At 45.8% G+C, this 13,166-nt stretch overlaps 1 protein-coding gene across 3 annotated transcripts in view; it reads right to left on the reverse strand.

Annotated features, from left to right (window-relative positions):
* The window catches only part of LOC139392197 (CUB and sushi domain-containing protein 3-like), a 634,291-nt gene that overhangs the window by 47,220 nt on the left and 573,905 nt on the right, over nucleotides 1-13,166 (reverse strand). For all 3 annotated transcript variants that reach the window (XM_071139991.1, XM_071139990.1, XM_071139989.1), the window contains exons 57-58: nucleotides 3,349-3,531; nucleotides 959-1,135 (exon numbers count right to left, since the gene is read on the reverse strand). In XM_071139991.1, coding sequence (XP_070996092.1) covers nucleotides 959-1,135; nucleotides 3,349-3,531 — 360 coding nt within the window. The remainder of the gene's footprint in view (nucleotides 1-958; nucleotides 1,136-3,348; nucleotides 3,532-13,166) is intronic.

Raw genomic sequence — 13,166 nt, forward strand, 5'->3', positions numbered from 1 at the left:
GCATGTTGAAATGTCATGAGGAGAGGATGCAAGATTTTGGTTGCATTCCAAATGACACCCTTTTCCCCTATATAGTGCACTACATTTGACCAGAGGTGTAGTGCACTACTTTGGTGAAAAGTAGCGCACTATATAGGGAATAGGGTGCAATTTGGGATGCAACTCTGTCTTAAGCCTGAGTCAACTAATTTACCCTATGCCCTATTTATGATAGGACCTGATCAAAATAGGTATTCTACAAGAAAAATATATGAAAATGAAAGATCACAATCGAACATAGAAATACATCTGTGTACATTTAGCTGAGTCATATCTACTGTCTATATGTATTGAAATCTCCCCCAAATGATTGTGGCGTTATCAGTAGGATTTTTCACACAGCCCTGTTAATAAGCACCCCAAAAAAGTCCAGTGCCCTTAGTCCTAAAACGTCTCAGGCATTTCAGACCATAATGAATAAGATGACATGGACTGGTGCAGGATCAAGTCCCAGATCTGTTGCCGTTGGGGGCAGTGAGGTGGGTTTATGAGGACTTATTGGTGCAGCTGGGGGCAGTGAGGTGGGTTTATGAGGACTTATTGGTGCAGCTGGGGGCAGTGAGGTGGGTTTATGAGGACTTATTGGTGCAGCTGGGGGCAGTGAGGTGGGTTTATGAGGACTTATTGGTGCAGCTGGGGGCAGTGAGGTGGGTTTATGAGGACTTATTGGTGCAGCTGGGGGCAGTGAGGTGGGTTTATGAGGACTTACTGGTGCAACTGGGGGCACTGAGGTGGGTTTATGAGGACTTATTGGTGCAGCTGGGGGCAGTGAGGTGGGTTTGTGAGGACTTATTGGTGCAGCTGGGAGCAGTGAGGTGGGTTTATGAGGACTTACTGGTGCAGCTGGGGGCAGTGAGGTGGGTTTATGAGGACTTACTGGTGCAGTTGGGGGCAGTGAGGTGGGTTTATGAGGACTTACTGGTGCAGTTGGGGGCAGTGCCAGACCAAGTGGCATTGGCCAGACACTGGCGGGTGGTGGAGCCGGTCAGCAGGTAGCCGTCCATACAGGAGTAGGTGACCGAGTGAGAGTAGGTAGTTCCGTCCAGCCTGTACACACGGCCGTTACTGGGGCTCCCTGGGTTCCCACACTGCCCCGCTGGAGAGAGAGATGCAGATAGAGTTCGATTGAATGATTGGGTTTATGTGATAATTTAAAATACATATGAAGTTGTTACATCACATTATGCACTGTACATATATTACAATATATACTGTATATTGGTTAGATTTGAGCATCTACAGTATGGAATCATCTCTGTTAAAGACTGCAAAATGCACTTTAAATAAAGTTTGAATTCATATGGACTGATACTGTGTGTCAATGCTAAGTACAGTATTTGTCCCTGCCATGAAATAATCACTGCCCCTTTCCCTACTCCGGCATTCAAACCCCATAGCATCCACTCGGTCTAACCAAATAACAGTCATTTTCCTGGAAATACGTACTTGAAAGCTGTTTACAAAAGAGTTGAGAGAAACGACTAGCATCTAGGTAAGAGTGGAATGGTAGGGCAGCCATTGTTGGAGGGATCCTCGTGGACATGACTTATGCAATGTCCAGAGTGGGATTTCAAGAGCTATGGAAGGAGGCTTAGGGAAATCAACAAGCAATTTACCATGATTGTGTCCCTGAAACATTTGACCATGTTTCCATATGTGAGGTACTTAGTGAGAGTATAAAATAAATCCACATTGCCACTGTCAAAGAAACGTCATTAAGTCATGAGTTAGGGGTTGTGTACTACTATTGAGGGAATAAGGGTGGCATTGAGGGTGGGTTGAGTGAAATGTGAAACATCACTCTTTCACAGAGAAAGGGACATAAAACAGACTCCATGATGGACTTCAAATGGAATAAGTATAGATACAAGCTGAGAAGGGCTGGGAGAGAAAAATGAGAGAGACAATGAGAGAGAGAGAGCAAGAGAGAGGCAGAGAAAGAGATATAAATAGAGAGAGAATGAGAGAAAGGGCGAGAGAGAGAGAGAGAGAGAGAGAGAGAGAGAGAGAGAGAGAGAAAGAAAGAGATAGAACAAGAAAGCTAGATTCAGATAGAGAAAGAGAAAAGGGAGCGAGAGAGAGAGAGCGTGCAATGGAGAGAGAGAGAGAGAGAGAGAGAGAGAGAGAGAGAGAGAGAGAGAGAGAGGTACCCAGTCAGCCTTGTGGAGGACCTGGCTGGCAGGGCCTTCAGGGGCTGAGAAGTTAACAATCTGTAAATCTATTTAACTGCAGAGCTGTAGTGGCTCAGAGGGAACATGGAGGACAAGCCGTCGTTTCGAGATGACACTAACGCTATCCTGTCACGTTGGAGAGGAGATGAATATGGTGGTTCAGAGGAGCCTGAGGAGGAAGGCGTGTTCTCCTCTGCAGACAGAGAGAGAGACACACACAAAGCATTTGGGGTTGTCTCTGGGTGTCTGGCTGTCACCTGGGCAATTGTCCCTGGGTGTCTGACACCTGGGCCATTTGTCTCTGGGTGCCTGACTGCCACATTTCTCAGTCGTTCAGTAAGTAGAGACACGTTTGAGTACATCTCTTCAATTAAATCTCAGTCCAAGCTCCCTGTTGCCAATTCCCACCTTTCAGAAATGATTCCTGCGCAACGGAGGGGATTGTTTCTAAAGCAGTGTTTTCACACAGTGGGAGGTCGGAGGGAGCAGAGGAAGAGAGGAAAAGGGGAAGAGAAAACCACACCATTAGTACTGGCTTGGTGCTGGGAAGCAGGGTGTTGTAAAGCGGTGTGGAGGGCTGTCCCAAATGGAACCCTTATTACCTAAATAGTGCACTTCTTTTGACTGGATTCCTGTGGGTTGTGCACCACATAGGGAGTAGGGTGCTATTTGGGATGCAGATGAGGTTTGGGGAGCAGAGCAGAGTGGACAGTTGACTAGCTACATGCTTCTCTCAGCAAACAAGGAGGGAGGTAATGTTCCTGTGTACTCCTGGTGTGATGGCTTGTCCCGTCTCATCTTATTCAGGGTGTAATGTGATGGTAGCTATAGGAGCTCCTGCAGCGAGAGGTGGCTCCAGCAGGCTATAGTGCTGTTGTGGTGTTGAGATGTCGTGGGACACAGACCGCTACACTGCCACATTCAATTAGCTCTAGGCTGGAGGTGCACAGCCGGAGGTGGCTGGAGGTGGAAGAGGCTGGGTAGGGGGTGATAAAGCACAGCACAGCATAGTGTGTTGCTGGGTTTTCTAGCTCTCAGAGATATGTTGGCTGGAAATGGAATGGTACAGCCACATGTTGGACTCAAAGGACCATAGAGGTTGGGGGGATGGAAAGTGTGTGTGTGTGTGTTGTCTCACGTTTGCAGAAGGGCTGTGTTCCAGACCAGGTGCCGTTGGGAAAGCACATCCTCTCAGCAGAACCAATCAGTTCATAACCCTCAGAGCATCTGAATTGGACTTTAGTGCGGATCCTGAAGTCACTCTCCTCCCTGCTGCCCTGTGACGGGGTGCCTGGGTCCCCACATGTCCCCTGGGAGTCACCTGCAGAGGCACACACACACACACACACACACACACACACACACACACACACACACACACACACACACACACACACACACACACACACACACACACACACACACACACACACACACACACACACACACACACACACCAGCCCGCAGGCACACAGGGAAAAGCAAAAACATAGAAAGAGTTAAAAACTTCTGGTGTTTCATTCACAATCACATGTTCCAAAGGCCATGGAAACAAACCACAACCCTTTTTTTATTCAAACCAGCGAAGGCACCCGACTCCACTCTGTCCCTCCTTAGCTGTATTTATTCTGGGTGTACACTCACAGAAAACCTCCAATAGACACATTCACCTCTCACACCGATTCCCCTCTCACATGATTCCATTCACACCGATTCCCCTCTCACACCGATTCCCCTCTCACACCGATTCCCCTCTCACACCGATTCCCCTCTCACACCGATTCCCCTCACACCGATTCCCCTCTCACACCGATTCCCTTCTCAAGGGAAATTAATTTTCCTGACTGATTCAGGAAGCTGCCATACATCCCCTCCCCCTCTGAATTCAGAAAGTATCCAGACCCCTTGACTTTTTCTACTTTTTCCTCAAGGATATTCCTGCGTTGTCTTGGCTGTGTGCTTAGGGTCGTTCGTGAACCTTAACCCCAGTCTGAGGTCCCAAGCGTTCTGGAGCAAGTTTTCATCAAGGATCTCGCTGTACTTTGCTCCGTGCATCTTTGATCCTGACTAGTCTCCCAGTCCATGATGCTGAAAAACATGCTGCCACCACCATGCTTCACCGTAGGGATGGTACCAGGTTTCCTCCAGAAGTGACACTTGGCATTCAGGCCAAAGAGTTCAATTTTGGTGTCATCAGAGAATCTTGTTTCTCATGGTCTGAGAGTCCTTTAGGTGCCTTTTGGCAAATTCCAAGCAGGCTGTCATGTGCCTTTTACTGAGGAGTGACTTCCGGCTGGCCACTCTACCAAGAAGGCCTGATTGTTGGAGTGCTGCAGAGATGGATATCCTTCTGGAAGACTCTCCCATCTCCACAGAGGAACTCTGGAGATTTGTCAGAGTGACCATTGGGTTCTTGGTCACCTCCCTGACCAAGGCCCTTCTCCCCCGATTGCTCAGTTTGGCTGGGAGGCCAGCTCTAGGAAAAGTTTTAGTGGTTCCAAACTTATTGCTTTTAAGAATGATGGAGGCTATTGTGTTCTTGGGGACCTTCAATGCTGCAGAAATGTTTTGGTACCATTCCCCAGATCTGTGCCTCGACAAAATGCTGTTTCGGAGTACTACGGACAATTCCTTCAACCTCATGGCTTGGTTTTTGCTCTGACATGCACTATCAACTGTGGGACCTTATATAGACAGGCGTGTGCCTTTCCAAATCATGTCCAATCAATTGATTTTACCACAGGTGGACTCCAATCAAGTTGTAGAAACATCTCAAGGATGATCAATGGAAACATGATGCATCTGAGCTCCATTTCGAGTCTCATAGCAAAGGGTCTGAATACTTAGGTAAATAAGGTATTTCTGTTTTTAATAAATTAGCAAAAATGGCTATAAACCTGTTTTCCCTTTGTCATTATGGAGTATTGTGTGTAGATTGATGAGGATTTGTATTTATTTAATCCATTTTAGAATAAGGCTATAATGTAACAACATTTGGAAAAAGTGAAGGGGTCTGAATACTTTCCAAATGCACCGCAGCTCCTAGTCTGGTAGCCAGTGCACTACTTTTGACCGGGGCTCATAGGGTTCTGGTCAAATTTAGTGCACTACATAGGGAATAGGGTGCCATTTGAGATAGACCATGGTAGCCTTGCTCCTCCATTGAACCAGTCACACATCCATCACAGATACAGGCACAGACAAACACAGAAGTCAACACTGCTGATGTGGAAATGACCACCTGAAAGTAATGAAGGCCATACAACCAGGATCTAGGAGATAGGGGACTGTGTGTGTTTGTGTTTGTGTGTTTGTGTGTGTGAGTATTGCCAAGACAGTAATCAGAGCTGTTAGAGGAGACTGGGAGACAATAGAGGACTGTCCACTTCAAACACTCACTCAGACGTAATGGTATCTCTGTCAAATGGCTCAAGTACATTGAGATACTTATGTCACATCAGTAACAGATAAATCTGTCTCTGATGCAACACAATATATTGGAAAGTCAAGGGTTGAGAGAATTTAGACAAAGTGTAATTGGTATCCATATGAGATTAACAACAAATTGTTATAAAAAATTAAGCACAAGTGAGAAAAATATTTTTTTTAAGAATACATCCATCCATAAATATATTTATGATATCTATTTCTGTCTTGTCCAGACAAATACCCAACATTTCCACCCTGTGTGCATAACCAAAGCATTCCAGTGTGGACCTCATTGTTCCTTCCATAAATAAGTCATAATTTATTAACAATGTTAGCTACTTTAGTACACTTGACTCATCCCCTTGGTCAAACCTAATGTAGCAGCAGACTGACTGTGATCCCAGGTTTCAGTGCAGCTCACACACACACACACACACACACACACACACACACACACACACACACACACACACACACACACACACACACACACACACACACACACACACACACACACACACACACACACACACACAGCTAGGTACTGTAGGCAGTAGGCAGTATTCAGACAGGCAGGCGGTAGTGTCCCAGCCCAGGGGACAGACCAAAGTGTCGGCTATTAAAGAGCTGCAGGCCTGTTTGCTTTACATACTAATATGCCAGCAGGCCACTTTTACAGCTTAGCCAAAATCCTTCCCACCGATGCTCCCTTATCCCTTCACCACCCAGTTCTCAGGAGGGAACTACTTTACCGCTCAGAGCCGTGGAGGGTTATATTATATAGACCTACCTAGCGTTATACAGTATACCCCCTTGCAGTGGACACATATGACCGTGCAAGCTGAAGTCATATGAATAAGCTGCAGTTGAAAGGGCATTCTTCTGTTGTAGCTCCACACATACTTAGCGTAAATATCCCTGCACTAGTCCCTATAGACATGTACAGTATGACTGTGAAAGCTGAAGTCATGTGGGTATAAGCTGTACTTGAAAGGGCCTTGTGCATCTTGGTTATAAATGTTAATCTGGGGGTACTATGGAGTAACAGAGAGCCTTTAAAACACACACACACACACACACACACACACACACACACACACACACACACACACACACACACACACACACAGTACTGTAGCAGGACATTAGGGGGAGGCACGAATAGTGTACACTTTATAAGGGGATATATGTAGCTTTACAGGCACTATATATGTCCTAAGGTACAGTCTGCTGGAGACACATGCTACTGATACATCCTTTTACTGCCCTTATTTCAGTGTGACTGAATACAGCCCTCGGGACAGATATGATAGGATATGACACTGTGTGGTGGCTTCAAGGTAAGGTGTGTGAGAGTCTTGATGGGTGTGTTTGTGTGGGCTTGTGTTTGCCAAGTTTTTGTGTGGAGAAATGTGTATGTGTATGTGTGGACATGTCTCCTTGAATGTCTCTTTTACTTTCTGTTTGAGTGAGAACCCGTGTGTGTGTGTGGGGCGGGGGGGGGGGGGTGCACCCCTACAGAACAGTATGTGTATGTAGCTGCTGGGCGTATGCATGTGTGCCATGCTCCATTTCCTCTGTTATCCCCCTGGCAGCGTGCGACTCTGGCTGGCTGGCCGAGGTGGGGGTGGGGGACGGGTTCAGGTTCCCAGGAGTGTGCTCCGTCAGGGGGAATGTGCTGACCAAGCAAGGCTGGGCTGAGGCTCCAAGGACAAGGGGAGGGTATTTCTGTATTAGCTGTTCCAGCGGGGCTGTGGTACTCATCTACAAAGGCAGCGCTGAGACCCACCTAACCACCAGACACAGAGATGGAGATGGACGGGGTAGGGAGAGGGAGCGATGGACAGGAGAGGGAGAGGAGTGAGAGGGGGGAGAGAGAGAGAGGGTAGGAAGCAGAAGAGGGAGCGAGAGAGATGGAGAAAGGTAGAAACGGAGAGAGAGAGATAGAGATGGAGAGAGGGAGAAGGAGAGGGCTGGCTGTCACACACAGTGATACACAGCATCAGCTCTAGACAGCGAGCAGAGACAAACACAACACAGACCCTCAACCGACCACTCCACCTCCCCCTTACCCCGCGTGTCTCACACAGAGTATAGGCATGGACACACTGGGGAGAAAAAAGGGAATATACAGTACATGCCATTTAGCAGACACTTTTATCCAAAATGCCTAATTTTGTTTCATATGGGTGGTCCCAGGAATTGAACAGAGAACCCTGGTGTTGTATGTGCCTTGCTCTACCAACTGAGCCTTACACAAACAGGGTAGAGGGAGGTGAAACAGGGAATAGGCGAGGTAAAAGTAATCTCCCTGGTGTTATGTCACAAAAGAGTCTGTGACTCACAGAACTTCCTGAGTTATCTCTAATCTCAAACAGGGCACTTCTTCTGTAGTCTCTTCATAAGAAGCTAGCTCTATGCCACCAGGACAGACAAAGGGGGAATTAAATATTCTCTAGAATGCATTGGTGTCTCAAAATAACTATGTTCTTTATTCTAAAAGAAAGCTTGGTCAGCCAACAGGGGAAGAAACAGAGTCTCCCTTTCACATGATAGCATACAGTGCCTTCGGAAAATATTCAGACCCCTTGACTTTTTCCACATTTTGTTCCGTTACAACCTTATTCTAAAATGGATCAAATTGTTTTCTACACACAATACCCCATAATCAGTGCTTAATTTGAGCCGGATCGTGCAGGAACAGGATCCGGAACCTCTCAAATTTGAAATAGTTTGTTCCGGCACCTATTTGCCTGGATCCGGTACCCCTCACGGCATAATTTATTCATTGTTTCACTGTTCGCACTGTAGACATTCTAATAAAAGTGATCAGCATTAAATCAAGTTGCCTCCTCGTTATTTCTCCCACCCCCCAGGAAGACCATCATGTAAAAGCACAGTGAAAATTCTGTATAATCATCCTATCCTGCCACATTGATTCCAGACCTGCTCTCTTATTTGTACATAGAGGTTATGGGGAGGGCCGGTGGGGTAAGTAACTGATCTTGACACAGGTCTTGGTAGTGGTGTTCAGCTAAAGACGAGGTCCCTACGTAATCACATTACGTAGCCTAGGCTAGTTGTCTCCCTACTGAATTTGAATTGTGGGAAAGACAAATAAAAAATGGATAAGAAAAGGCAATCGAGTTTGATGAAAATTTTCAAGTCCAAAAATCCAGAGAGAGATGGTGAATAGAACCCAGAACGAGCCAGAGAACTGTCAGTGCCGGAGGAGAGGAGTGAGGGGCAAACTGATCCTGATGACGATGCTAATCCTGCCAGTTCAGCATCACCACCGGCACCTCCACTAGCTAGTAGGCCTGCTAGTGAGTCAGACTCAGAGGGAGACAGGGAACTGGGTGGGGGGGTGGGGGGGTGGGGGGTGGGGGGGGGCATCCACCAACGAAGATGCTCGGAGCAGGTGCAATTTGCAGTTTAAGAAGGAGCAAACGTATAACCCCTAGCTTGTCACACAGAATCAAAAGTTGTGCTGTACAACATGCAAAAAGGAAGGGAGCTTGGGTCTAGAAACGACTGGAGGGATTCAACTAGCAAAAGAGTGGGTGGTATGTACAGTAAATTAACATCCTATGCCTCAGACATAAAAAAACAACAAAGAGCACTCAAAAAAAGGTTTTTGAACATTCCCAAAACATGGCGCATTTGGTGGCAGCAAGCCTTGTAGACAAGGCTAAAGAATACACCCAGGTTATAGTTCACACTCAAAATGAAAAAAATAGACACAACAGCCAGAGTCTCCAGAACAGCCTTAGAAGTGGACAAAATGTCACAGCTCATGACTTTGAGCAAGAAATGGACTCTCATGAGTTAAATGGACTTGACATAGAGAGAGTTGTTGTGGAAGGTTTTGAAAACTAAGGTAGGTTTTGAAAACTAAGGTAGGTTTTGAAAACTAAGGTAGGTTTTGAAAACTAAGGTAGGATTTTCTTTTTCTTTACAATCTTGTTCTGTACTGTGATGGTAATCTGAATATGTGCTTCATATTATCACATAGACAGGAGGCCTATATATTCTCATATGTGTGTTCTACTGTAGCCTACATTGATCTATTTTATTTGAAGTTCTATTCCGATATTGTGATATTTGTTCTACTGCTACATTGATGCCTTGAAAAGTACATGAAATTCAGGTATTGTAAGCCCCACAGCTGAGTATGCATGCATATGCATGTGTTCTGCAGTGTCATCTAAATGTAATAGAAAGAAATTCAGACTTGTGTAATATCAGAAATTCAGAGTTGTGTAAGCCCCGCAGCTATATTCAAGTATATGGGCATACTGCATTGATCTCTAAAATTCTTTGAATTAATCAGCACCTTGGAGAGTGCTGTCCGTTTCAGCACCATAGACAGTAGCCGACTTGGCTGTTTACTCTGCCTGCTGCGCTGCCACGTTGTGTTTGACACTTTTTTTCTAAATGTGTTTCGGTACCTCAGAGCCCACCGGACCCCCCTCGCCCACTATGTGTTCCGAGACCTCCCGATTTACAAATTAAGCACTGCCCATAATGACAAAGTTTTTAGAAATGTTTGCAAATATATGCAACATTTAAAACTGAAATATAACATTTACATAAGTATTCAGACCCCTTTCTCAGTACTTTGTTGAAGCACCTTTTGGCAGCAATTACAGCCTCGAGTCTTCTTGGGTATGACGCTACAAACTTGGCACACCTGTATGTGGGGAGTTTCTCCCATTCTTCTATGCAGATCCTCTCAAGCTCTGTTAGGTTGGATGGGAGCGTCGCTGCGCAGCTATTTTCAGGTCTCGCCAGAGATGTTTTGATCGGGTTCAAGTCCGGGCTATGGCTGGGCTCCTCAAGGATATTCAGAGACCTGTCCAGAAGCCCCTCCTGCGTCTTGGCTGTGTGGTTGTTGATCCTTTGCTCCAGTGGGAGGTCCTGAACACTCTGGAACAGGTTTTCATCAAGGATCTCTCCCTCGATCCTGACTAGTCTCCCAGTCCCTGCCGCTGAAAAATATCCCCACAGCATGATGCTGCCACCACCATGCTTCACCGTAGGGATGGTGCCAGGTTTCCTCCAGACATGACACTTGGTATTCAGGCCAAAGAGTTCAATCTTGGTTTCATCAGACCAGAGAATCTTGTTACTCATGGTCTGAGAGTCCTTTTGGTGCATTTTGGAAAACTCCAAGCGGGCTGTCATGTGCCTTTTACTGAGGAGAGGCTTCCGTCTGGCTACTCTACCATAAAGGCCTGATTGGTAGAGTGCTGCATGCTTGTCCTTGTGGAAGGTTCTCTCATTTCTACAGAGGAACTGTCAGAGTGACCATTGGGTTCTTGGTCACCTCCCTGACCAAAGCCCTTCTCCCCCAATTGCTCAGTTTGGCCGGGAGGCCAGCTCTAGGAAGAGTCTTGGTAGTTCCAAAAGCTTGGTAGTTTGCAAAGCAAACTATAGGTCTCTGATTCAGAGAAATCATAATGCTTCAGTAATGAGAACAATGGAAGGAGAGAGAGAGAGACAAAAAGGGAGAAGAGACAGGGAGGTGATGGAGGAGAAAGAGAGGGAGATAAAGAGAGCGAGAGAACAATATTCCCATTCCCATTTACTCATTGCTTTCCATTTCTCTGTCCCTGGCTGTGTCTTTTTCTGGGTCAGGGCTCTCAGAAGTGAACAGGCACCATACACTGTCCAGGGGGATGGGGATGAGCTGGTGTCTGCATTTTTATTTTATGGGTCATGGACACTTAATGAAGGTTTAATGGATGAACAGAGACCTAGAGCAGGTGAGGCTGTGTGTGTGTGTGTGTGAAGAGATTGTGTGTGTGTGTGTGTGTGTGTGTGTGTGTGTGTGTGTGTGTGTGTGTGTGTGTGTGTGTGTGTGTGTGTGTGTGTGTGTGTGTGTGTGTGTGTGTGTGTGTGTGTGTGTGTGTGTGTGTGTGTGTGTGCGTGCGTGTGTGTGTGCGCGTGTGTGCGTGTGTGTGCATGAAGGTGCTCTCTGTGCATCACTGGGTCTGCAGGACCTAGGAATCAGAGAGAGACTGGCAGTTGAGAGATAGAGACAGGACTGGAGAGGAGGAGAGGAGCCACATGGGAGTAGAGGGGGCGGAGGAGAGGAGAGCACTGGAAATAGGGCAGGACTGATTAGCCCAAAGAAGAGAGGAGCTTGGAGGGAAAACACAAAGTGTTTCAGACCACCCCTCAATGAGCACACCCCACACCCCAAGTGATTAGCAAGCACCATCTGTGTTGAAAACGACTTGTGCCCAAAACAGAGAAACCCCCTAACACAGACAGACACGTCATTCTAGCCTAATTTAGAAGACTGAACACATGCAAAACTCAAGTCATCATCATACTGCAAATAAAACAGCTAATTGTAGGCAAGTATACTCATAACATCATGACATATAAATGCTGATACTTCACAAAGGGCTTTATAGATTCATGTATTTATGTTTATTTGATAGTCAGTTTCCCCAAAGAGACACTCACACAAAGTAAATGAAGCATTAAGATAAATAGTAAACTTAATCTCAACAGAATTGTTTTCTAGCATGGATACTAAAATGATTAACCATGTTTAGTTCACACAAATGACAAAATGACACTTTGGTTTCCTTCCCCTGTAAGCAGTCTACGGATAAGGCATGACAGTTATTTTCCGTGCATCATGTCCGAATCATCCGAAAGTATCTCAAATTGATTGTGAAGCTCAACAAAGACTCTTATAGATGTTTTGAACATGATGTGCGAAAAATTGCAATATCGGTCCCATGACTTGAATGGGATTTATGCCACAAATGTTAAATTGTTAGCATGTGGGGAAAGAAAAACTGGGAAATTAAACTAAAGCATGGATTGCTGTCATACCTTGTCCATAGACTGCTTACAGGGAAAGGAAACCAACGTCATTTTGTAATTATGGGTAAACTATCCCTTTAAGAGAGCTGTTGAGAGAGGGAGAAGTAAGGGAGTAAATCTACTCTGAAATCAAAATCAAATCAAATGTATTGGTTGCGTATGTAGACTTGCAGATGTTATCGCAGGTGTAGCGAAATGCTTGTGTTTCTAGCTCCAAATGCGCAGTACTACCTAGCAATACAATAACCAAAATAAATATCAGAATAAGCCCTATCAGAACGAGCAATGTCAGTCAGGAATATATATAGAGGACCAGCCAAACGTTTGGACACACCTACTCATCCAAGGTTTTTTTCCCTTTTTTTTCTTCTATTGTCTACATTGTAGAATAATGGTGAAGACATCAAAACGATGAAATAACACATATTGAATCATGTAGTCAGAGGCGGATTTAGGTATAGGCCACATGGGCAGCCAGGGTGGCATCATGCCATGGGGGCGACACGGGGCGCCCGCACCAAAACATTCGGAATGGTGACATTTGCGCGATTGGCTTTCTATCGCTCATTTGCACGTCACGGCAATGATATCATGTCACCTTGTGGGACTGTGGGTCAATTAACCTTGTCGGAGTGGGAGCCCTGATTATAGTTTGTCAGTTAGCAGGCTACTGCCTGGGAA

The sequence above is a fragment of the Oncorhynchus clarkii genome, chromosome 32 (assembly GCF_045791955.1).
Source record: "Oncorhynchus clarkii lewisi isolate Uvic-CL-2024 chromosome 32, UVic_Ocla_1.0, whole genome shotgun sequence".
Lineage (NCBI taxonomy): Eukaryota > Metazoa > Chordata > Actinopteri > Salmoniformes > Salmonidae > Oncorhynchus > Oncorhynchus clarkii.